Genomic DNA, 26,792 nt, shown 5'->3' on the forward strand with positions numbered 1-26,792 from the left:
AACGAATGCATTTCGGCCTCCTCTAGCGACACGGTGTTGGCTCTTCTGCCAACACATCAGTTTGGGATCAGTGGAACACACACCGCGGCACGCCTGTCTCGGAGCTGTCCTTGAAGTAACCGATTTGTAACAGTTTGGTGTGTCACTGTGGTGGCAACTGCTGCTGGAATCTCTGCCACAGGCGCAGTACGATTCGCCACAGGCATACACGAACACGATGGTCTTCCTTCTCGGTAATCCCATGTGACACTCCAATGCCCGTATCTTCCCGTGACCACCACTGCCAGCAGTCATGTACAGTGGGTCGTTTCTTACCAAGTCTTCCTGCAGACATCGCGGAAGGAACATCCAGCTTCTCGTAGCGTTATTAAAAGACAGCCAGCTGTTGATAATGGCATCTTCGTCATCTTAGAGGCATTCTTCACTAAAATCAACTCCTTACGTCCAATCTCAATGGTAACTGACGCTCATGACTGTTAAAACAAGTATTTAGATCAAACTTGAATTGTACCCTCATAGTGACGCTAATAGCGCCACTCTTATATTACTGCATTAAAATTTGGATCAACGTCGTATTTCAGATGTAGAAACACGCCAACCAACTCTCATTTATCTCGTGTATCTCCTTCTTGGTGTTGGGATTCCTTTTTCGTCAGTGTAAATTCTATGTATTTGTGGAAGTCTTAACGAAACATTAATTTTTTTAAACACATTTTGTTTAACACAGAAAAGTAGTCTTTTGCGAATGACAGTACACATTATCTTTATTTCAGTCTATACAGTATTAGTTTGACGCGTATTTAACACTTAACTGCTTCACATAAGGTAATTCTTATGCACATACATTGATACACACACGTACGTATAGCTAAATTCATCTTGTTACAGAATGAAATACGAGTGTCGCACTGTTTCAGGTTGATAGCTCTCCATTTTGTTATTTTATGCAGTTAATATCTTTATGCCTGCTAGGAGTGTATAATGATGTTAGTTCTAAGAATTTGTTGAGAGTTGAAAAGTAGTATGTACATTAGTTTCAGTGTCAAAACTTACTACTATCCTTTTATGGATTGATTCATTTCTCAAATTCTCAATACTGCTGTATTACAATTACGAATGATCTGTCACACCTCCGGTAATTTACAAAATATACAGTCCACCTTGATTAAGAGAGGTACGTCGTAACGAACTAAAGTCTCCCTCTTCTACATATTCTCTGAATTACACATCACAGGGAATCTTCTTTTATTTCCTTACTCAGCCAAACAAAAATAGTGTAATGAACAAGCAAATGCATGTTGGTTCTAGAGGCTTATAAATTTCTGGATATGCTTATCTTCTCGAAACCAGAAAAAGCTATGACATCTAGAGCTAAAACGCCGATCCAGTAGGCCGTAATATGATGTCGTAAACCTGCAACACAATAAAATGTGCTATACAAGACAAAGGCAAGGTAAACACTGCATTTTGGTCGTAAAAGAAGAGTCAAGTGACTCGCATGTAGAACCATAATTTCTTGCAAATCGAGGCGGCATCCAAAATGTAAGAGTCCAGGTTTAGAAGTTAAGTAAGGTATAGAAAGAATTCTGGCCAAAGTCTTTTTTTTATTTTTTTATTTGGTGGCTTAAGAAATGGATGGTTTCAGTGCCAAGACGAGAACCGCTTGTTTTCTCCTCATAATACTGGTTTATGCCCATTAAACCGTTCCCACTGTGACATTAGTAAGTACAGTTCACTAAGACATCACGAGCGTAGCGACACAGCAACCGTTTTCAAGGGCGCCAGCGTAGTCCATCTAGAATGGTGTGTACAGTGTCAAAATAGTCCGCAAGTTGGAATGTACACTAGGGAATCGGCAAGGCAAGGTTACGAATAGTCAAATGTTAATGAAGGATGGCAAAAGCTAAAGGCGAGAAACAAAGAGATACTCTCTCAGAAAATTTGCTTTGCCGAACGGGACGAAAAACCAAGATCACCCTGTCTTGTGCGATGTTGTGATCGACTTAATGTTGGAAAAGCTTGAGGACTGCAGGATGGGAATTGGTCTCCTCTGCATACAGAGACAACATCCTGGCAGTAGCTAAGGGACATTCCAGAATTCAGTTGGAAGAAAAGTTTAATGCATCATGATGTAGCAATGGTGAAAATGTTATAAATTGAGGATTGCTAGAAGCAAAGGTGTAGACATCCAGAAATCCTTTTACTGCAATTCATGCAGTTGCAGTTGGAAATAATGTGATGGAATGACAACCAAGGACGCATCTGGATGAAGAGAAAAGTAAACAACTCTCATATAGTCTATGATAAGGCCTTAAAGCAGATCACTAAACAGACACCACTGTCGCAGAAACGAGTCTGTTAAAAGTCTTGCATAATGTCTAGACTTTTGGAATCGTCCAAAAGAAAAGCTCAGTGTCATTATAAAGACACGTAAGGTCGACAAGACAACGCCGGTGGATAGACTCTTAGTGATATCTCTACCTAGTTGCCTTGGTGATCAAGAGCAGATCTGCGGTCTAGTAAAACGAAAAAATAAATGAAACAAGCACTCAAGCAATCACCAACAGAAACGAGTCTAAACATTGCTTAACATATAACGACACCATATCTGGGACACGACTACAACAGGAAGCAGTGTGTACAGTATTCTAGAAGACGGCAAGGAATGTGCGACAATGTGTCACCAAACTTCTTAGACGGGGATGACCCACATACTGACGGACCACAGACTCAATTTTACCTTTCAGTTTCATTAAAATGAGAAGCACGACATAATACCTAAACATTTAGTTATACTACGTTTCGATCAAAGCGACTGTATGCTTAAGGGGTCATGAGAAATACCAAACGTATGTCACGAAGATTATCACATGCATATTCTAGGGAATCGGTAACAAAATCTGAATCTTCAGACGAAAAGTGAAAATGAAGATCTGTCATGATCGACAGCACAACCTCAATGAAGTCCCAGCATCGGCACAGTAAGTGCAAGAAAATATACAGGGTGTTAGGGAATACTTGCGGATATTGTGATCTCTGATACCTTAATATGTACCCATTTCAGAGTGTTGTTTTACCTCTGCGTCTAACAGTCTTCTCACAAACACGTCAGATAATTTACTACTTGATGTTTTCTGCCCGGTCGTCACTGCACAACTAACAAGGGAACTGTCCAATCCGACATGGCGAAATCTGCCCTGAAATGTTTTATACAAGAATAATACAACAAAAGAAATATACGACACGGCGGGCACATATGCTTGGTTGTTGGCACATCGGTAAACAGATAACTTGGCACAGCGCAAAAGTAATTTGTAAAGCGAATTTCAGTTTCTGTGGATAGTTTCTTACATAGTCGTTCACAGTTATTATTTGCTCGAATTTGCAACTGATTTAATATTCATAATAAATGGCATTTGCATTTGCGGTACTGCTAAGTGTTAACGATGGAGATAAAACTGAATTAATTTCCTTTGTCATTTCTTGGTATATGTTACTAATAGTATCTGCCTTTGTATAGGTTCCAGAGATTAACAGTGATGTGGAAACCAGTTAATGTTTTCAACCTTGCAAAGATGAAATATGAAGAACGTGGTGTGCAATCGAAATCATCTACTTCGGAAATCACCGACAAGAAGAAGGGACAGGATTGTTGGTTGGTTGATGTGAGGGAGGGGGGGGTCCAAACATTGAGGTCATTAGTTCCATCGGAATAGGGAAGGATTGAGAGGGAAATCGGCTGTGCTCTTCCAAAGGAACAATCCAGGCATTTGCCTGAAGCGATCTAGGGAAATCATGGAAAACCTAAATCGGGATGGTCGGACACAGGTTTGAACTGTCGTCCTACCCCGTGTGAGTCCAGTGTGCTAACAACTGCGCCACCTTGCTCGGTATCTAATTCTTCTGAATACCTACATATGTATCGTTTAACAGTTAATTTCTTTGACAATCATTCCAATGATGACGACAGTTCGTTGGAAATTGTGGCAATATTAGAAGAAACAGCAAATAACAGGGATGATTCCGTGAATTGTGGTTCTAACGATGAGTGTTGTGATAATTAATGTTCAGAACAAAAACAGAGTACATTCCAAGCCCAAAGAAAACATATAGAGTAATATCTTTCAGTGAGAAAAAAGAGGCTATCAATCTTTTAGTTAAATGAAGTAGGGAGAGAGGCTTTAAGCTGTGTGCAAATCCGGTTTCGTTTCGTAAACTCTGAGCATGAATTCTATAAATGGAAGAAACTATGTAATTAAAAGGATAGTTGCTACTCACCATATAGCGGAGATGCTGAGTCGCAGATAGGCAGAACAAAAAGAGCCACAAATGAGCTTTCAGCCAACAAGGCCTTTGGCAGTTTGTAAGGCGATAAGAGAAAAAAGTACGGACATTGAGTATAGTAAAGCATTGGAAACATAGTAACAAAGGAAAACAGCATTGGATTAAGGATGGAAGAAAAGATGTGAAGCAAAATCAAACAATGGAAAATCTAGGATATATATTGCAACAATAGGTCTACTCAGTATATGGCAGAGATGCTGTGTCAGAGATAGGCATAACAAAAAGACCGTCAGAAAATGAGCTTTCAGCCAACAAGGCCTTTTGTCGTTTGTAAGACGACAAGAGAAAGACCTTGTTGGCCGAAAGCTAACTTTGTGACGGCCTTTTTGTTATGCCTATCTGCGACTCAGTACCTCCGCTATATGATGAGTAGCAACTACCCTTTCCATAATATTGTTACATTCCATACTGGATTTTCCATTGTTTGATGAATGGAAAAAGATATTTACACGAAGTAAGAAATGTGTGCCAAAATGAAACTCGAAAAAATATGAAAAAAATAATTATTCGGAAGATTTACAGCCACACCTGTGAGTCAATGCGTCATTACCGATGGAGATATTGGCACTGAGTGCTTTAAATGGAAATTGAGATGAACATTACTGATTTACAAGATTCTTCGAATTCTTCAGAAACATCAAAGCAAATTATGTCCAAAATTTGAAAAAAAATGACTGTTTGGTTTCAGAAGTTTGTAATCGATGCAGCAAATCTGGAAATATGGGAGGGAAAGATGTTCGCTGCTACATCCGAGACGTCCTCTTGGCAGTTGCAGAAAATAATGTATTGCTTTTGTTGGACTCTTGGCCCAGATATAGCGACATCTCTGTCATTAGGAGGACGAGGACATATGTATAATTCGGATTCCAACCGGAGCTGATATTGTGATTCAGCCTCATGATAAAAAAATTCAACAATGTAAAGCATTTTTCCAAAATCATTGGACAGTATAATTTCCAGTTACTCTTTGTCATTTCAGATTTATCTGCGGAATAGTATTGCTAAACTTCAATGATATAATTTCTGCATTGTCAACTTGGATCACCACATTTAATGAAGTTGATAAAGTATGCCTGGTATGCAGCACAATATGAGGGGCAACAGTCACGAACATTTCTTCTTCCATTCCGGATCCGTCTAAGTAAAACTAGAAATTACTATGAAGCGCCCGAATGCATTAATTTTTCTTTTATCAGATGTTCCTGGTTTAAGGAAACTGTTTGTTTTCGTCACCTAGTGGACACTTCCCATTTTTGTGACGGCTTCCGGGAATAAACAAGTAACTGTTCCATTGGCAGCAAAATATAAATTATTCAAAAATTATCATAAGAACTGTTTTACAAGATTTGTTATAAAATGTTTAACGTCAACGAATGAAAAGTCCCGACTGATGCAAGTTTCTGTATTGTAACATCATACTCTGCCATCATTTTCTTTCTTCTGCTAGTCATTCGTATAACAGCACATCCCTTCAGAAGTTTAGCTGCCGATATGAACTGCACATTATTGAAAAATTTTTGATCTGAGACATTTTTGGTATGGTTCAAGTACTTAAAATTCACTTTAGACTTCGCGCTAAGCGGCGATACATCTTCTTGTCTCTGAAGTGTCCGCTTATTCGCCGATTCGCGCGTTGGGCAGGAAGGACTGTAACAACCGCTTTTATAAGAGGTTCTTCGGGGGCAAAAATGAGTAGCTTTGCCATTTTTAGCCTTAGAACCTAAAATTCCAGGGTGGGTTTCGACATGTCGGATTGGACCATTCCTTTGTAAGTGGACCTGTCAGCAAAGACTAACCGTTTTGCGTGGCGCTTCACACCTCAACATCTGACCTGCTGCCCAGAGACAAATAAGCATTAGTGACATGCTCTTGCCACATGTACTTGAAGGTAGTAACCAGTATAAAACATTCTATTCCTAATAGCTACAATTATTAGTCTGCAAATGAAGTAAGTACAGATGTATTGTTGTTCAGTGTACTGTCCTCAGTCACCCTAACAAGCTGTACATTGACTCACACATTGATTCACGGACGTCGACACAGTACTCGAAGGGCATCTCTAATGATAGGACGCATCCAGAGGAATCAAGAAGTCGCCCGTTTGATAATGAAGGCAAGTGTGAGGGGAGAAAGGGAGGAAGATTATAGCTCAACGTCCCGCAGACAGTGCGGTCGTTAGAGATGGAAGACAAGCTCAGATTACGTAAGGATGGGGAAGTAAATCTGTAGCGCCCTTTCAAAGGAACGATTTCGGTAATTTGCTGGAGTTATTTAGAGAAGTCACGGGAAACCTAAATTAGGATGACAGGACAGGGTTTTTAACCGAAGCGCTCTCAATGCAAGTCCACTGTATGAGGGGTCCACTTGTACACTGAGCCCGATTTTGTGATATATTTGATAAAAAATGACATGAAATGGTTATCACATGTAGAAGAGATTGTATCTTTGACACCACTGAACCAAAGATGTTGCCTGAGTGGCAGAATCGATTGTAAGCAGGGGCGCGCGGAGCGCAGAGTTAGTTGTCGTTGCACCCTGTTAAAGGTAGGATGTAAGACTTAAAGCTAGTGGCTAGCTGTGAGAATTTAGCTGTTGGCCTATGGCCGCAGCATAACACAGATTTGCAAGGTAATGAAATTTTGTATATTTTAAGCGTGCAGCAACGCAATGTGGATCTTGCTAATTTTACAATACTGACCCTTGGATGTAGGGACCAAGTACTTGTCATTAGATTTGATATATAGGTTGAGTAGGTAAACACGATTTGTAATATTCTGAGTGTTTTGTAATCCTGATGCAGAGAAATTAAACTTTGGAATCTATTTCGTCAAACGATGTCGGACCTTTTGTCATGTAACAATCCAAGTATTTTTAATTACGCCAGTAAGTGAGAACTGTAGAACAGCTGAGAAGTTCACTGATTTTGAAGGTAATGTAAAATGTTTCATATTAGATTTTATGAAGGAGAAACTTTATTTTGAATACAATTTTCAAACAGAAGCATTCGGTCTTAGCATACCCCGTTATCAGTACCTCACCCTCTTCCATGTCGTGCTTGTTTAAATCCAATTAATATTTTTAAAAGAAATGTTTTTTGAATCAGAGTCAGAAAAATATTGATGAGAAATTACAATGAAATGAATACACCTAGCTGCATACAGACGTTGATGTAAGTCAACAGGGACAGTTGAAAGTGTGTTCCCCGACGAGGACTCGAACCCGGGATCTCCTCCTTACATGGCAGATGCGCTATCCATCTTAGCCACCGAGGACGCAGAGGATAGTGCACCTGCAGGGACTTATCTCTAGCACCCCTCCCGTGAGACCCACATTCTCAACTTATTGTCCCGCACTATATTCATAGTGCCCCTGCCCATTATACTCTATACACGCGGCTTTTTGCCGATTCCCGTAAGAGTTCGGGCATCGTTTGTGCATCCGCACACAAGAAGATGGTCAAATGGCCGGTGAGCTTTAACTATGTTCTTTCGGACATGTCCGAAAGAACAGATACCATCTTCACATATATAAATATTAATGTGCCAGGATCAGAAAAGTATTACTTTTTGTAACAGTTTCATTGTGGGCAGCATTGTATAGCGCTGAGCCAGTATCCAAAACTATCACTGAACATTTGCAAGGTTATTTGTTTATCAACTAATCTACTGACATTATGTGTATGAAGCTATTTTACGGCCGGCATTGCACTTCGCTGAGCCAAGATTGAATATTTTCTATGCCTACTGTGGAGAGGACAGAATACCAAGATTACATCCGTTGCGACTCAAGAACTAAGGAAACTGTATTTCATAGTTTATTTGCATAATGGATTTGATCAGTTTGTTGCACAGGGCCATTGAGCTCGGTGCTCACGAGACTGAATAAATTTTAGAGGGATTGATTTCATTATAGACATTACATGCTGGTTTTCCGGATTAAATTGTTTAATTTTTCTTTGGATTACAGTAAAACTGATTAAGCACACCATATGCTCAACAACACAATACACAGTAAATTTCCGTAAGACAACTTACTTACTTACTTACTTACTCACTGGTCATACCGGACTCGAGAGTCCATTACCGCAGCAACTTATTTTCGCCATCTGTCCCTGTCTTGGGCTGTACCTCAAATCAGCCTTCACATTGTCCTCCCATCTACGCCTCGGTCTCCCCACAGGACGTTTTCCCGCTAGGTGCCCTACCAGTACTCTGCGCACTGCCCTGCCCTCATCCATTCGACCTACGTGACCCGCCCATCGCAGCCTACGTAATTTAATAATACTGATTATGTCAGGGCTTGAATAGAGTTCGTGAACCTCTTCGTTATGCAATTTTCGCCACTCTCCGCTAATGTCATCCCTTTTTGCTCCGAAAATTTTCCTCAAAATTTTGTTTTCAAATACACGAAACGGCTTTTCATTCTGCACAGTGAGGGACCAAGTCTCACACCCATACAGCATAAATGGTAGAATAATAGTTTTGTATATTCTAATCTTTAAATTCCTAGACAATATCCGTGATGAAAGTAACGTATTCAGTGAGAAGTAGCACGCATTTCCCGCCCGTAATCTCTTCTTCAGTTCGGATTCAATCTCATTTCTCGAAGTGATGTCCAAGCCTAGATACTTAAATGTGTTCACTATTTCAAACTGCATGTCTCCAACTCTTAACATTTCCTGATCTTCTGCTGTTGGTATTCTAGTAGTAACCAGGTATTTAGTTTTGTCTTCACTTATCCTTAGACCTACATCTTCACTAGGCTTGATTAACGCATTCGCATTTGCTGTTATAGATTCTTTCCTATCGCTAATGATGTTTAGATCATCTGAATACCCTAATATCTTAATATTTCCATTTAACTCCACACCATCTGAATTATCTGCTACCATTCGTACAATATATTCTAGGACTAAATTAAAAAGTAGCGGAGACAGGGCATCTCCCTGCTTAAGACCGTTCTTTATTACAAATTCTTCTGACTCCAATTTCCCCACGCGTACTCTATCTTTTGTGTTTTTCAAACTCGCTTCTATAAGTCTAACATACTTCTTTGGTATTCCAAGTTCCAAAAGAATTCTGTACAATTTTGACTGCAATACTGAATCATATGCTTTTGTAAAATCTATGAAAAGATTATGAACTGGTTTATTGTACTCCCATTTCTTTTCCAAAATTTGACGCAGGGTGAATGTTTGGTCTATAGTTGATCTGTTCCTCCGAATGCCGGCTTGGTTATCCCCCACAATTTCATCTGCATATGGTGTAAGCCTGCTTAGCAGAATATTCGGGAAAATTTTGGAACAAAATAGCGATATCCCTCTATAATTACTACAATCCATTTTGTCACCTTTCTTAAAAATTGGGATCAGAATCGACTCCTGCCACTCTTCAGGTATCATCTCTGAGTTCCATACTTTAGTTATCACTTTGTGAACTACTTCCACCAATTTCTGTCCCCCATTTTTAACTAATTCTGCAGTTATGCAATCTGATCCTGGTGCTTTATGGCTTTTCAATTTGTTGATTGCAGCTCTTACTTCCTTGAACGTTGGCTCAGGTATCTGGGGTTCTGCTGTATGTACTTCGTACGCCTGCTCATTTCCTGCTTCCTGGTGTACATTTAATAGATTCTCAAAATACGCCCTCCATTTACCTAATATAGCACTGGAGTCTCTCAGTATTCCCCCAGCATCTCCTTGAAGTGCATTTGTCCTAGCCTTGAAGCCTTTCCTATACCCATTTATGTCTAGGTAAAGTTCTCTAATGTTTTTTGTTTTACTGTTTGTTTCCATTTTTGTAATTTGATTGTTCAAATAATCCCTCTTCTTTGCCCGTAGCCTACGACCAACTTCCCTTCTCAAGTTCAAGAACTCCTCTCGTTTTCTGTCTCCCATTCTATCCCAATCTAATCGCGCTTTTCTCCTTTCCTCTACCAATTTCTTGCATTCCTCATCAAACCTCCTGTTCTTAATTGTACCTATTGTGACCTTCGCTGCCTCTTTGATATTATTCCTCACAGTGATCCACTGTTTATTTACATCTTCATCTTGATCTTCGTGTGTCCTGAGAGCATCAAACCTATTTGAAATTTCTATCATGTACCTTCTTCAAAAGTTTTCATCATTTAGCTTGTCAGTGTCGGACCCAAGTTCTGCATTGTGACACCTTGATGTTGCTGTAGATAGCCGTTGGTGAACTTTGGCAACTACAAGAAAATGATCAGAATCGCAGTCTGCTCCCCTGAAAGTCCTAACATTTTCTATACTAGTGTGCCATCTCCGATCTGCAAAGAACATGATCAATTTGGTTTCGGCTGTGTCCATTCGGAGAGACCCAAGTTGCTTTATGAATGTCCTTCCTTTTGAAATATGTGCTCTCAACAATCATGTCTTTTGAAACAGCAAAATTAGCCACCTTTGTGCCATTATCATTCGAAATGTTATGCAAACTTTCTTTCCCGATTGTAGGCCGGAATGCTCCCTCCTTCCCTATCTTCGCAATAAAATCGCCTATGATTAATTTTGTATCATACGAGGAGAACTCATCCCACAGTTGATCTAGTTCTTCATAAAAGGCGTCTTTAACAACCTCTTCAGTGTCCCCAGTTGGTGCGTGTACATTAATTACTACTAGTCTATTCCACCTGCCGGACAGCACTATAGCTGATAGTCGGTCACTGATGAACCTTATATCTCTGATTGCGTGAAGCACTTTTCCCTGTACTGCGAAACCTGTTCCGAAACTGTGAGCTTCCGCACCTCCACAGAAAAATGTATAGTTACCCCTCTTTATGCTACCCTCCCCCTGCCACCGAGTTCCTTGAATATCTGCAATGTCTACATCGTATCTATCTAATTCGTCTAATAATGTCTGTAATGTTCCTGGCCTGTTCAAACTTTTAACGTTCCATGTTCCCAACCTGAAAGTTCCTTTCGGCCTGAATTTCTTCGAAGTAGGTTCCGCCCGGAGATCCGAATGGGAACCTAGTTTACCTCCGGAATATTTTACTTCAAAGGTACCCATGCCCATTAATGTTGCTGATTCTTGATGAACAGATTTGATAGTAGAAGAAGAAACAGGGCTGGTTCATCACGCCATCGCCTGCACGCATTGTATATCCAATAACAAACACAAAAAGTATAATTTAAAGAACGTTACAACTGAGCTCAACACTATAGTGTGCGAACGGAGAGAGGGTAAAGATTATAGCGGGAGATGAAGACTACACTACAGCCTGCAGGTTCAAGAGGTTAACTGAACTCTCCATTACCGCTACATAACTCAAAAAAATAATAAAATAATGTTGAAACAAAAAAAAAAATAGTTAGCTCCCGTACACTTCCTGTTTGGGCACATATGACGTCAGGTATCACAACACCGTTACATTATGGGACGAATCGCATAGATAGAACCGGTAGGTTCAGTTGACCCGGTTCATGTGGATACAGGTAGTGCTGAAACGAAGAGGCTTGCACAGTATAGTGAAGACAGCAGCAGCAGCAACAACAGCAACGTCATGGTTGGCGACTCACCTGCACGCGCGGTTGCTGGGACAGCATGTACACCGCGGCCGCTGCCACGTCCTCTGGTAGCAAGTGCGCCATCGCCAGGGCTGCTTCTTTCGAGAGTTTTGTCAGATTGTCGAAAATTTCCGTGATAACTACGCCGGGGGATATTTGCTGAAAAACAAAATCATTATCTGACAGCCATGAAAAAACATACTACATGACACGTCAAATGATTCCAAACATTGTAAATGTGTTGTGTCGGGAGCGTTATGAGGATGGCCAGGAAAATATATCTAAGACTGACGCGGAACTGACCTTTGTTAACGAACAATTGAACTGTCCATCAGAGTAAATGCTGGAAGCCGTGATTTAAAACGCAGCAACTACTGCTGCCTTGTGTCTGCACATACGAATATCCCTCGTGCTCTGTCCCCAGTACTTCGCTGTGTCGTTACGTTTGAGTGAGTGAGAGAAGTAAGCGCGTTTAATGACCAGTTGAATGCAGCACAAAGAGGTGCTGCATTCAGCAAGTGTTCATTTCGAGTGTTATGCGAAGTACACTTCGTGGGAAACGTGCTTAAGACTGAAAGTGTTTCGACAACAACTCCATCGAAGTCTGCAGTGCAAAACTTAATGCCAAATGGCGCGAAATGGACTCTACAGCGAATAAATATGGTAAATGTGGTGTGCGTACTGTAAGACCTTCGGTACACACACCATCAGATTATTTGACTTGTCGCTCTAACGCAGTAGGCGAGTGTCAGCAATGTGTCTCGTGGTCTTATCGTGGCGTGTTTATCTTCTGCTGTTAGGTTCAAATGGCTCTGAGCACTATGGGACTTAACATATATGGTCATCAGTCCCCTAGAACTTAGAACTACTTAAACCTAACTAACCTAAGGACATCACACACATCCATGCCCGAGGCAGGATTCGAACCTGCGACCGTAGCAGTCGCGCGGATCCGGACTGAGCGCCTAGAACCGCTAGACCACCGCGGCCGGCTGCCGTTAGGTCAGACGATAGAAATGCCACTTGCACGCTTAGAGTAGCAGATTGACGGCGACCAACTTTAAACAGAACTTGATTTATTTTCACACACATTTATTACAATAATAAAAAGGATAGACATTACGTAACTTGATTCTGGATGCTATTTACAATTGACAATCTGAAGTTCCTTTGGTCATGGTACGTTAATCTTATTCTCACATATCTCTGATACTTGACGAAGTGTCTATAAATTTCTCTTCATGGCTATGTACAGGAATATGATAATCTTATTAGGCGCAGACTGAAACTTGACTATACACTAATGCAGACTAATGCAGACTGACTAATCGGAGGTCTGTACACTCTTTATAATACCTCGCGCGTTCAGGTATCACTGCGCGAGTCAGATCCGCGAGGAGAAAAGGTTCTACGTTAGCAGCAATCTCATTGGCTGCGTTACATATTAATACGCGGATCGGCGGAAGCAGAATTTGGTCCGTCTCTTTGACAGCGCCATCTCGTAGTGCGGAGACGGACGAGCGCTGCGCCTGCGTTGTTGTGCTTAGCGGGGCGCGCTCTAGAGGGAAAGTTGTGTACGCGCTGACTACGCGGAACTATGTACACAACAGTAAGAGTGCGAAAAGATTTCAACCACCAGAAAAGAATATTTGAGTGAAGGAAAGCCTGGAACAAAGACGGACGAGATCTCAACTCCGTGTATCTGCAGGTGGGAACTAAGAGATCGCCGTGTCGAAACGTTATCAGAAAGGATCGGCATCTGTATCCAAACAAATTTTCTGTTGTGCACGACTTAAAGCACCCAGACCAACTTCAAAGAGTTACACTCCGCACTAAGAGCAACACTGCTCCCGGCCACGACTGCATTACCTACCGCCACCTCAAACACTGCCCTCCCTCCTTCCTTTCAATCCTTGCCACCCTCTACAATGTCATCCTTGCCACTGGCTTCTATCCCGACCTGTGGAAAACCTCCCGTATCCTGATGTTCTCCAAACCCAACAAGCCTCCATCTGATGCCTCTTCCTATCGTCCTATCTGTCTCACATCGGTGTTCAGCAAGCTCTTGGAATCCATCCTTTCCCGGCGCATCCATCACTACCTCCGCCAAAACCACCTCCTCCCAAACACCCAATGTGGCTTTCGACCTTCCTTCTCTGCTAATGACCAACTCCTCCGCCTCACTCATCTCCTCTCCCTCCAGCTTAACTCCCGTCGCTCCGCCATTTTTGTCTCCCTTGACCTCGAAAAGGCCTACGACCGTGTCTGGCATCCTGGTCTCCTGTATAAACTCCAAACCTACGCCCTTCCTATCAACTACATCCGTCTGGTGGCCTCCTTCCTCTTCCACCGCCCCTCCTATGTTACCATCCATAATGCCAATTCCCACACCTTCTACCCCTCTGCAGGTGTGCCCCAGGGCTCTGTCCTCTCCCCTCTCCTCTACCTCCTGTACACGGGATATATGCCCCAACCCCCCCCCCCCCCAGTACACCTCTTGCAATATGCTGATGACACCGCAGTCCTCGCCCTCGCTACTACCCTCCAACGGTCCCAACGCCTTCTCCAGAATCACCTTGACCTTTTTGCTGCTTGGTGTAACCAGTGGCTCCTGAAACTCAATACTTCCAAGACCCAGGCAATCATCGTAGCTCGTACCACTCGCTCCTTCCGGCTCCTGGATTTCTCCCTTACTGTCTGCGCCCGTCCTGTCTGCCTCACCCCCACCCTCACCTACCTTGGCCTCACCATTGACCGTCACCTCACCTGGATCCCTCATCTCCGCTCCATCCAATCCAAAGCCCACAACTGCCTCCGACTCCTCAAACTCCTCTCTGGCCGGACATGGGGGTTGCACCCCTCTGCCATCCTCCACACCTACAAATCCTTAATCCGTCACATCCTCTGTTATGCCAGTCCTGCCTGGATATCTGCCCCCCCAAATTCTATAAGTCCCTCCAGATCCTTGAGCGTCATGCACTCTGCCTCGCCTTCTGTATATGCCTCCCGTCCCCCACGCGGATCCTCTATGATCTCATTCCTTTCCCCCATCTGCTCCTATTGCTCGAACATATCCGAATCCTCTACACCTCCCGCCGCCTAGAACTCCCTCACCCCCTGGTTGCTCCTCTCCTCTCCCATCCCCGCCCCCTGCCATGTCTTCACTGTTGTGTCCCCCCTACCCTCCATCTCTACACTCTACATCTCCTTTCCCAAGGTGGCTTCCATCAACTCCCCCTCCCGGATGATGCCCTCTCTCCCTCCATTTATCCCTCCTATCAACTCTGATCCTCACTCCCTCTCCTTTCCTCTGTCCTTTTCCCGGGCTCCCTCTCCCCCCTTCCATCCTCTTTCTTCCCCACCTCCCCTCTCTTTGCCCCCTTCTCTCCCCCGAGTCCTTTTACATTTCCCTCCTCTACCTCCTCTCATTCCCTCTTGCATCTGCCCTTCTCCCCCCTTTATTAGTCCTCTCCCTCCTTGGTCCCCCCCTTTTTCGTTTTCTCCTAACCTCCCTCCTTGTTTATCCCCCTCCTCCAGGTCCCCCCCCCCATCTGCCTTTGGCTTGGGAGTGCCATATTTGTGCCGCCATTTTCGTGCAGTGTTTTACATTGTGTGTTTTTCCAGTGAGTGTTCCGTGTTGTGTCTTTTGGGAAGTGTAGCGAACAGTCATCATACTGTCACTGGGTGTCATTTTTTATCTCTTGCAAACAGAAACCAGACTGTCGCCCTGTTTTTTTAATTGTGTGTCTACTATGTTACTTGTCTGATTCCTGTGTATTTTATCAACATTGCCAACCCCTTTTGCTTTCTGTTTTAACTTTCCGCATTATTTACGCCATTTTACACTTTAAGTCACCATTTTATCGTCTGTTTTTCCTTGTTTCTTTCTTCTTCCTCTTTTTTTAAAAAAAAGTCTGTAGGCTGTAGACCAGCGTACTAAGCTGCTGCCAGCCCGCCCCCTTCGGGGGGAATTGAAAATCAATAAAAATAAATAAAAAAATAAATAAACTTCAAAGAGTTGAGCTCCGCCGGTGGTTTCTGAGTGAAGTGGAATGAGACTTTAGCATTTTCAGCTTTCATTCCTTCAGCTGAGACCTGGTTCACCTTGTCAGAGTACGTGAACCCTCAAAACATGTGTCACTATGCATCAGAAATTCCCTGTCAGCAGTCTGAAGAGACGTTATATAATCTTAAGACTGGTGTTTGTTGCCCAATGTCTGGTGGCCGTATGGTAACACCGATCTTTCACCATACTGTTAATTCTAACTGGTAAGTCCAGAAACTGTTTAATCCACTCACAGAAGACGAACGCCTTCAGTGATGTTTTCGTCAAGATGGAGCGATAGCAAACGTCCTTGATAACGTTGTCTGGAATGCACGACGTGTTCGATGAGGAGCGGACAATTAGCAGAGGCAGAAGATCTCTTAGCCAACTTGATCGCGTGACTTGTCTCCCTGTAATTTTAACCTATGGGGCAAATTGAAGAGCCAGGTGAGCTCATATTATCCACGCACACTTTAACAGCTATAGCAGAAGATTTTTGCCCTCTCTCTCTCTCTCTCTCTCTCTCTCTCTCTCTCTCTCAGGGTGAGTCAGGGAGAGCTGTTACGCGAATCTAAGAGGTTGATAAATGGAAAACAGCGTTTCGTCGACTTCAACGTTGGCCGTTTCCGGCATTCTCTGTGATGATGAGATATAAATCATACTGTTTTTTAAATAGGGTGGATATAAATTAGCAACCAGAATTTATAAGATATTACCAACAGTTAACCAGAAATATAGTATTTCTTCTTCATCAAAATGATAGATTAATTATAAAAGCAACAATAAAGCTTTGAAGTAAATGTAGCCTTAACCTTTAATTATAAAATTTTGGATTTTCTACAGTACTGATTTATTTTGTTATCCGGTTTGTGACTTAAAAGGCCACTATCAAACCTAACGTCACCAAGCAGGAGAAATGCATGATACAGACTCGCAAGCCACTTGACGGTGTGTGGTGGAGGGTACCTTGAGTACCTCCTTCGGTACTCGCTTCAGTTCCAGTCTCGTATTGTTCGTGGAAAGAAAGAATGTCGGTATGCCTCTGTGTAGGCTCTAATCGCTCTGATTTTATCCTCATGGTCTCTTCGCGAGACATACGTAGGAGGGACCAATTTACTGCTTGACTCCTCAGTGAATGTATGTTTGCGAAACTTCAACAAAAGCCCGTGCTGAGCTACTGATCATCTCTCTTGCAGAGTCTTCCACTGGAGTTTATCTGTCATCTCCGTAACGCTTTCGTGATTACTAAATGATCCTGCAACGAAGCACGCTGCTCTCCGTTGGATCTTCTCTCTCTCTTCTATCAACCCTATCTGGAACGGATCCCACACTGGTGAACAATATTCAAGCAGTGGGCGAACAAGTGTACTGTAACCTACTTGCTTTGTTTTCGGATTGCATTTCCTTAGGATTCTTCCAATGAATCTCAGTCTGACATCTGGTTTACCGACAATTAATTTCATATGGTCATTCCATTTTAAATCACTCCTAATGCCTACTCCCAGATAATTTATGGAGTTAACTGCTTCCAGGTGCTGACCTACTATATTGTAGATAAATGATAAAGGATCTTTCTTTCTATGTATTCGCAGCACATTACACTTGTCTACATTGAGATTCAATTGCCATTAGCTGCACCATACCTCAATTCGTTGCAGATCCTCCAGCATTTCAGCACAATTTTCCATTGTTACAACCTCTCGATATACTACAGCATCATCCGCAAAAAGCCTCAGTGAACTTCCGATATTATCCACAAGGTCATTCATATACACTCCTGGAAATGGAAATAAGAACACATTGACACCGGTGTGTCAGACCCACCATACTTGCTCCGGACACTGTGTGAGGGCTGTACAAGCAATGATCACACGCACGGCACAGTGGACACACCAGGAACCGCGGTGTTGGCCGTCGAATGGCGCTAGCTGCGCAGCATTTGTGCACCGCCGCCGTCAGTGTCAGCCAGTTTGCCGTAGCATACGGAGCTCCATCGCAGTCTTTAACACTGGCAGCATGCCGCGACAGCGTGGACGTGAACCGTATGTGCAGTTGACGGACTTTGAGCGAGGGCGTATAGTGGGCATGCGGGAGGCCGGGTGGACGTACCGCCGAATTGCTCAACACGTGGGGCGTGAGGTCTCCACAGTACATCGATGTTGTCGCCAGTGGTCGGCGGAAGGTGCACGTGCCCGTCGACCTGGGACCGGACCGCAGCGACGCACGGATGCACGCCAAGACCGTAGGATCCTACGCAGTGCCGTAGGGGACCGCACCGCCACTTCCCAGCAAATTAGGGACACTGTTGCTCCTGGGGTATCGGCGAGGACCATTCGCAACCGTCTCCATGAAGCTGGGCTACGGTCCCGCACACCGTTAGGCCGTATTCCGCTCACGCCCCAACATCGTGCAGCCCGCCTCCAGTGGTGTCGCGACAGGCGTGAATGGAGGGACGAATGGAGACGTGTCGTCTTCAGCGATGAGAGTCGCTTCTGCCTTGGTGCCAATGATGGTCGTATGCGTGTTTGGCGCCGTGCAGGTGGGCGCCACAATCAGGACTGCATACGACCGAGGCACACAGGGCCAACACCCGGCATCATGGTGTGGGGAGCGATCTCCTACACTGGCCGTACACCACTGGTGATCGTCGAGGGGACACTGAATAGTGCACGGTACATCCAAACCGTCATCGAACCCATCGTTCTACCATTCCGTGACCGGCAAGGGAATATGCTGTTCCAACAGGACAATGCACGTCCGCATGTATCCCGTGCCACCCAACGTGCTCTAGAAGGTGTAAGTCAACTACCCTGGCCAGTAAGATCTCCGGATCTGTCCCCCATTGAGCATGTTTGGGACTGGATGAAGCGTCGTCTCACGCGGTCTGCACGTCCAGCACGAACGCTGGTCCAGCTGAGGCGCCAGGTGGAAATGGGATGGCAAGCCGTTCCACAGGACTACATCCAGCATCTCTACGATCGTCTCCATGGGAGAATAGCAGCCTGCATTGCTGCGAAAGGTGGATATACACTGTACTAGTGCCGACATTGTGCATGCTCTGTTGCCTGTGTCTATGTGCCTGTGGTTCTGTCAGTGTGATCATGTGATGTATCTGACCCCAGGAATGTGTCAATAAAGTTTCCCCTTCCTGGGACAATGAATTCACGGTGTTCTTATTTCAATTTCCAGGAGTGTATATTGTGAATAGCAACGGTCCTACGACACTTCCCTGTGGCACACCTGAAATCACTCTTAACTTCGGAAGACTTCTCTCCATTGAGAATGACATGCTGCGTTCTGTTATCTAGGATCTCTTCATTCCAATCACACAATTGGTCTGATAGTCCACACGCTCTTACTTTGTTCATTAAACGACTATGGGGAACTGTATCAAACGCCTTGCGGAAGTCAAGAAACACAGCATCAACCTGGGAACCCGTGTCTATGGCCCTCTGAGTCTCGTGGACGAATAGCGCGGGCTGGGTTTCACACGATCGTCTTTTTCGAAACCCATGCTGATTCCTACAGAGTAGATTTCTAGTCTCCGGAAAAGCCATTATACTCGAACATAATACGTGTGCCACAATTGTACAATTGATCGACGTTAGAGATACAGGTCTACAGTTCTGCACATCTGTTCGACGTCCCTTCTTGAAAACGGTGATGACCTGTGCCCTTTTCCGATCCTTTGGAATATTACTCTCTTCTAGAGACCTACGGTACACCGCTGAAAGAAGGGGGGCAAGTTCTTTCGCCTACTCTGTGTAAAATCGAACTGGTATCCCATCAGGTCCAGGGGCCTTTCCTCTTTTGAGCGATTTTAATTGTTTTTCTATCCCTCCGTCAGCTATTTCGATATCAATCATTTTGTCATCTGTGCAACAATCTAGAGAAGGAACTACAGTGCAGTCTTCCTATGTGAAACAGCTTTGGAAGAAGACATTCAGTATTTCGGTCTTTACTCACTACCGATTTCGATCACCGTCCATCTTCGCACTGGAAAAGTATCTATTGTAACAACTTCACATGCCATACATGCTATTTGACCTGGAAAGTATGCGCCATTTCTGACTTGAAAACGTCAGAAAACTGATATTCAATTCCGTAATACAGTCTCAACCAAGCACAACACAACGCTGAAAACATCAAAACCTGTAAGAGCAGTAGGTTCACAGGAGCACTGCTCAGCTTTTCCGAGAGGATGCTACTCTGAGATAAAGAGGTCAGCACAGGAGTGAAACCAGTGGCGGGACGTATCAAACCAGTCAGAAGACTGATGACTCAAAAAAATAAATAAAGAAAAATAAAAAATGTATTCAGTGTTTTGGCTACACTTTATCAAACCTCTCCTAAGTATGGAATACACCACTTTCTGTGGACATTGGTAGGAGCAGCAGAGGGAGCATAGATGACGGGCATAAAACTTTCAACTTTCATTTTATTCTTTTAGAAAGTTTGATGGCTCAGAGCTAAAGTGCCAGTGCACAAATCCAAAGATCTATAGTTCGCTCCCTGGTCAACCCTAGGGGTGCTATCTGTGGTCTGTCTGTTATTTTACCTTTTGCTATGTTTGACGACGTGAAAAATACCTAGCTGCACTATGAGTCTAAATACCGGGTGATCAAAAAGTCAGTATAAATTTGAAAACTTAATAAACCACGGAACAATGTACATAGAGAGGTAAAAATTGACACACATTCTTGGAATGACATGGGGTCTTATTAGAACAAAACAAAAGTTCACAAAATGTCCAATAGATGACGCTGGACAGGAAAACTGCTACTCTGATGGGTGAGAGGTACGCCAATATGTTACAGAATCACATCATCCCAAGCCTGGATGATAAACACCTTCTGGAACGTACGATGTTTATGCTCCACCCCATATTGCTAGACGCGTGAAAGATCTCTTGCGCGTGTCGTTTGGTGACGATCGTGTGCTCAGCCGCCACTTTCGTCATGCTTGGCCTCCCAGGTCCCCAGACCAGATTATTGGCTTTGGGGTTACCTGAAGTTGCAAGTGTATCGTGATCGACCATCTAGGGATGCTGAAAGACAACATCCGACGCCAATGCCTCACCATAACTCCGGACGTGCTTTACAGTGCTGTTCAGAACATTATTCCTCGACTACAGCTATTGTTGAGGAATGATGGTGGACATATTGAGCATTTCCTGTAAAGAACATCATCTTTGCTTTGTCTTACTTTGTTATGCTAATTATTGCTATTCTGATCAGATGAAGCGCCATCTGTCGGACATTTTTTGAACTTTTGTATTTTTTTTTTGTTCTAGTAAAACCCCATGTCATTCCAAGCATGTGTGTCAATTTGTACCTCTCTATCTACATTATTCGGTGATTTATTCAGTTTTCAAATTTATACTGACTTTTTGAACACCCGGTACACATTAAAGCGTAGGTCCTCCTATAACTGGGTGAGTACGTCAGTTCACAGTTAAAAAGAAAAAACAGCATGCCACCTTTAACAGGAATGTACCTAGTAAAGCACTGTGGTGTTCAAAACTGCAGCGTCAGCGGACGCTTCGTCGACTGCACCAGGCATGCCACACCGGGCGCGGTCAGTCTTCCATCGCTTGCTGCCTTCGATGGGGGGGGGGGGGGGGGGGGGGGGCGCCACGTATATGTTGCATGCCTCTTCCTCAACAAGTATGTGCACGTGATACCATTCACACCTGAGTTCACACTGGGAGCCACTACTTTCGTGTTAGGGAAGCTACAGCCGCACGGATGTAAACACACCTTCCTCGCCGTCAAAGGACGCTGAATACACGTGATCTCGCTGCTGCGATTGCGATTGGTCGGCGCGTCCCATTTGAAGCAGTCGCACTCAGAGTTTCGTCCGAGGCTCGGTGAATCTTCAGACTCACATCAACCTTAGTACAGAAGATTTGCAATAGCGAGAAATGTCACCAGAATAGCATCACGCTACTAAATATTTCTGTTGTTAGTGGCTTATTGAATTGTATCGGCGTTCAAGACATTGTTGCTATCAAGAACATTACTCTCGCTGTATATAACTCAGCACCAGAAGGACCTACAGCACTTCAAAGTTATGTATACATCGATTATTAATTTTACATATCTCTTGGTGTTGTGGTCTTCTGTCCGAACGCAGTTTTGATGCAGCTCTCCATGCTACTCTATCCCATGAAAGCTTCTTCATCTCCAAGTAAGTGCTGCAACCTATGTCCCTCTGAATCTTCTAACTGTTTTTATCTCTTGGTCAATCTCTACGATTTACATCCCCCCCCCTTCCCACCAGTACTACATTCGTGATCTCTTGATGTCTCAGGATGTCTCCTACCAACCGATCCCTCCTTGCAGTCAGGTTAAGTCACAAATTACTTTCCTCTCCAATTCTCCTCATTAGTTATGTGATCTACCCACCTAATCATCAACATTCTTCTGCAACATCACATTTCAGAAGTTTCTTTTCTCTTCTTATCTAAAGTGTTTATCGTCCATGTTCCACTTCCATGCATGGCTACATTCCATACAAATACTTACAGAAAAAACTTCCTGACACTTAGATCCATATTCGATGTCAACAAATTTCTCTTCTCAGAAACGCTTTTCTTGCCATTGTCAGTTCATATTTTATATCCTGTCTACTGCGACCATCATCAGTTATTTTGCTGCCCAAATAGCAAAACTCTTCTAATACTTTAAGTGTTTCATTTCCTGATCTAATTCCCTCAGCATCACCTGATTTAGTTCGACTAATTTCCATTATCCTCGTTTTGGTTCCGCTCATGTTTAGGTATTTATACTAACAATAAATCTATAAAACTGTCGCTCCTCTTTGTTTGACCTCGCTTCTCCAAAACTACTAGACGAATCTACATGTGGTTTTCACAGGTAACTTGAGCATAGCTTTGGGCACCGTTTAGGCTTTATTCCATCAAGTTCAGATCACCGGAAGAAGGATATTGTGATTTAAAATTTTATCTAAGACGTCATGTCTGTCTGTTTCTCTGTTTGAATGCGCTAATCTCTTTCATGGGATTTTCACAAGTAACTTGGGCATAGCTTGTGACGTCGTGTAGGCTTTATTTTACCAAAATCGGATCACGGTAAAACATACTCTAATTGAAAGTTTTATCATACTAATGTTATAAATGGTAAAGTAACTGTTAAGTTTTCACGACTAACCCGCTGCACCGATTTCCATGAAATTTGGTCAGGACAACCCTGAGGAAGAAAATGGGCTCCTTCAGAAAGCCCGTAATACAACATACGTATTGATTTGAAGACTGTAACACGAATTAGGGAAAAGTATTTACTGTTTGAAAAAGCTCTTTCACTTTTGATCTTTATCACATTTGCGAAAATACTTTTATTGGTTAATTTGTGCTACGTGATATGATTCAGTGTAATGAATATAATGCTCATAGAATCTGCAATGTGTTTAATCCACACTTTCACACTAATTATTATACAGGGTGGTCCACTGATCGTGTCCGGGCCAAATATCTCACGAAATAAGCGTCAAACGAAAAAACTACAAAGAACGAAACTTGTCTAGCTTGAAGGGGGAAACCAGATGGCACTATGGTTGGCCCGCTAGATGGTGCTGCCATAGGTCAAACGGATATCAACTGCGCTTTTTTAAAAAATAAGAACCCCCATTTTTTATTACATGTTCGTGTAGTACGTAAAGAAATATGAATGTTTTAGTTGGACCACTTCTTTCGCTTTGTGATAGATGGCGCTGTAATAGTCACATACATATGGCTCACAATTTTGGACGAACAGTTGGTAACAGGTACGTCTGTTTAAATTAAAGTACAGAACGTAGGTATGTTTGAACATTTTATTTCGGTTGTTGAAAAAAGTGGTTCAAATGGCTCTGAACACTATGGGACTTAACTTCTGGGGTCATCAGCCCCCTAGAACTTAGAACTGCTTAAAGCTAACTAACCTAAGGACATCACACACATCCATGCCCAAGGCAGGATTCGAACATGCGACCGTAGCGGTCGCGCGGTCCCAGACTGTAGAGCCTAGAACCGCTCGGCCACCCCGGCCGGCTTATTTCGGTTGTTCCAGTGTGACACATGTACCTTTGTGAACTTATCATTTCTGAGAACGCATTCTGTTATAGCGTGATTACCTGTAAATACCACATTAATACAATAAATGCTCAGAATGATGTCCGTCAACCTCAATGCATTTGGCAATACGTGTAACGACATTCCTCTCAACAGCGATTAGTTCGCCTTCCGTAATGTTCGCACATGCATTGACAATGTGCTGACGCATGTTGTCAGGCGTTGTCGGTGGATCACGATAGCAAATATCCTTCAACTTTCCCCACAGAAATAAATCCGGTGACGTCAGATCCGGTGAACGTGCGGGCCATGGTATGGTGCTTCGACGACCAATCCACCTGTCATGAAATATGCTATTCAGTACCGCTCCAACCGCACGCGAGCTATGTGCCGGACATCCTTCATGTTGCAAGTACATCGCCATTCTGTCATGCCGTGAAACATCTTGTAGTAACTTCGATAGAACGTTACGCATAAATCAGCATACATTGCACCATTCGGATTGCCATCGATATATTGGGGGCCAATTATCCTTCATCCCATAATGCCGCACCATACATTAACCCGCCAAGGTCGCTGATGTTCCACTTGTCGCAGCCATCGTGGATTTCCTGTTGCCCAATAGTGCATATTATGCCGGTTTACGTTACCGTTGTTGGTGACTGACGCTTCGTCGCTAAATAAACGCGTGCAAAAAATCTGTCCTCGTCCCGTAATTTCTCTTGTGCCCAGTGGCAGAACTGTACACGACGCTCAAAATCGTCGCCATGCAATTCCTGGTGCATAGAAATATGGTACGGGTGCAATCGATGTTGATGTGGCATTCTCAACACCGACGTTTCTGACATTCTCGATTCTCGCGCAATTTGTCTGCTACTGATGTGCGGATTGGCCGCGACATCAGCTTAAACACCTACATGGACATTATCATTTGTTGCAGGTCGTGGTTGACGTTTCACATGTGGCTGAACACTTCCTGTTTCCTTAAATAATGTAACTATCCGGCGAACGGTCCGGACACTTGGATGATGTCGTCCAGGATACCGAGCAGCATTCATAGCACACGCCCGTTGGGTATTTTGATCACAATAGCCATACACCAACACGATATCGACCTTTCCCGCAGTTGGTAAACGGTCCATTTTAACATGGGTAATGTATCACGAAACAAATACCGCCCCCACAGAGGGAATGTTACGTGATACCACGTATTTATACGTTTGTGACTATTATAGCGCCATCTATCACAAAGCGAAAAAAGTGGTCCAACTAAAACATTCATATCAGTTTACGTACTACACGAATATGTAATAAAAATAGGGGTTCCTATTTTTTTAAAAAAAGCAGTTTATATCCATTTGACCTGTGGCAGCGCCATCTAGCGGGCCAACCATAGCGCCGTTTCCCCCTTCAAGCTAGACGAGTTTCGTTCTTTGTAGTTTTTTCGTTTGATGCTTATTTCGTGAGATTTTTGGCCCGGTCACTATCAATGGACCACCCTGTATAATGTTCACAATGTATAAACTATAGCTACTTCAATAGCATGATGCATAGATTCATCCTCTTGCCCATGCACCTCTGTACGCACTGTTAGGCAGTCTGGCAACAAAGCTGTATGTGCCGGCGCATCATGCGTTAGGACAGCTTGGAGGGGGTGGGGCGAATGGGGCGCACATCACGAACTACTACATTTACCCAAACAGACAGAGACATGAGGGCAGCTGACGTTACTGCATGTACAGCAGCTTATTCACTCACCAACACTCAGCATAACAAACCAACTGATATGCAAGTGCAGCTATGGCTTTATTAATATGCTACATTAAGGTGTCTGGCTGTCTTTATTGGCCACCTCAACTACTGACACATCAGAAACAATCTTTGGCCTCACTGATGACTGGTTTCCTTTTGTGTGTAAGATGTGTTCAGTCAGAACTGGACTTCAGCCATTGAGTATGGCAGTAAATCTTGTGGTGTCTAATTCTGTTCGAAAATCTTCTCCAGACATTGTAACAGATATGAGACAGTGCACCACTGAATGGAAAGATGCATGTTCATGTGATGTTGGGTGTTGTCAGGAAGAATGCATTACTGTGGCTGTAGTTGTAGTTTTTCTATATCGTCTGAAACAATTTGTTTGTGTACTGATGTCAATGCTTAGATCTACTTAGTTTATGGGTTTGTTGTCAATCTGTATTGTGATCTGAATGTTTTTATGTTGACTATGTAAGTCATGAAATTATTATTTGTTCAGTTGTCTTGTGATCGTAGTTCCCGTTTACATACATAGTACATCATCTACATAAGTGAGCCAGTCTCTGATATTTGCACTCAGAGTTGTTTAGCCAAGATACGTTTTTCGAAGTGATCCATGAAAAGAAACTGCTATCCAAAATTTTCCGAGAATTTAAACATTCCGCCCAAACAGTCAGCAGTACAGAAATCCCATAGTTGTGTCTTTAAACTGTCAATCTGGTACATGGCATCTTTGTGAGTGCATCAGAGTAAACTTTGTTGCTGATTCCTATGGACTTCAAAATGGCTGGGTTGAAGGAACAAAGGATCTGCATTAAGTTTTGTTTTAAGCTCTGTAAAACTGTAGCCGGAACCCAGCTCATACTAAATCATGCTACTGGTGAGCAAGCAAGAACGTCTGAGTGGTTTTAGCGATTTCAAGATAGTCAGGAGACTGTGGCGGATAAACAGACCGACTGCCTTGATGCATAACTCTAGAAATGATGGTGCGAGTCCGTGAAGTGACCCACAAGGACAGAAGCCAGACACTCCATGCTGTTTGTGTACTCGTTGGA

At 43.3% G+C, this 26,792-nt stretch overlaps 1 protein-coding gene across 2 annotated transcripts in view; it reads right to left on the reverse strand.

Moving 5' to 3' along the window:
* Positions 1–746: 746 nt before the first annotated feature.
* Positions 747–26,792, reverse strand: part of LOC124776991 (dehydrogenase/reductase SDR family member 11-like) — a 72,309-nt gene continuing 46,263 nt past the window's right edge. The window contains exons 5-6 of one of the 2 annotated variants that reach the window (XM_047252236.1): positions 11,879–12,025; positions 747–1,413 (exon numbers count right to left, since the gene is read on the reverse strand). In XM_047252236.1, the coding sequence (XP_047108192.1) occupies positions 1,372–1,413; positions 11,879–12,025 (189 nt within the window). In that variant the 3' untranslated portion in view covers positions 747–1,371. The remainder of the gene's footprint in view (positions 1,414–11,878; positions 12,026–26,792) is intronic. The other variant, XM_047252238.1, reaches the window with a different exon arrangement.

This window comes from Schistocerca piceifrons, chromosome 2 (assembly GCF_021461385.2).
Source record: "Schistocerca piceifrons isolate TAMUIC-IGC-003096 chromosome 2, iqSchPice1.1, whole genome shotgun sequence".
Lineage (NCBI taxonomy): Eukaryota > Metazoa > Arthropoda > Insecta > Orthoptera > Acrididae > Schistocerca > Schistocerca piceifrons.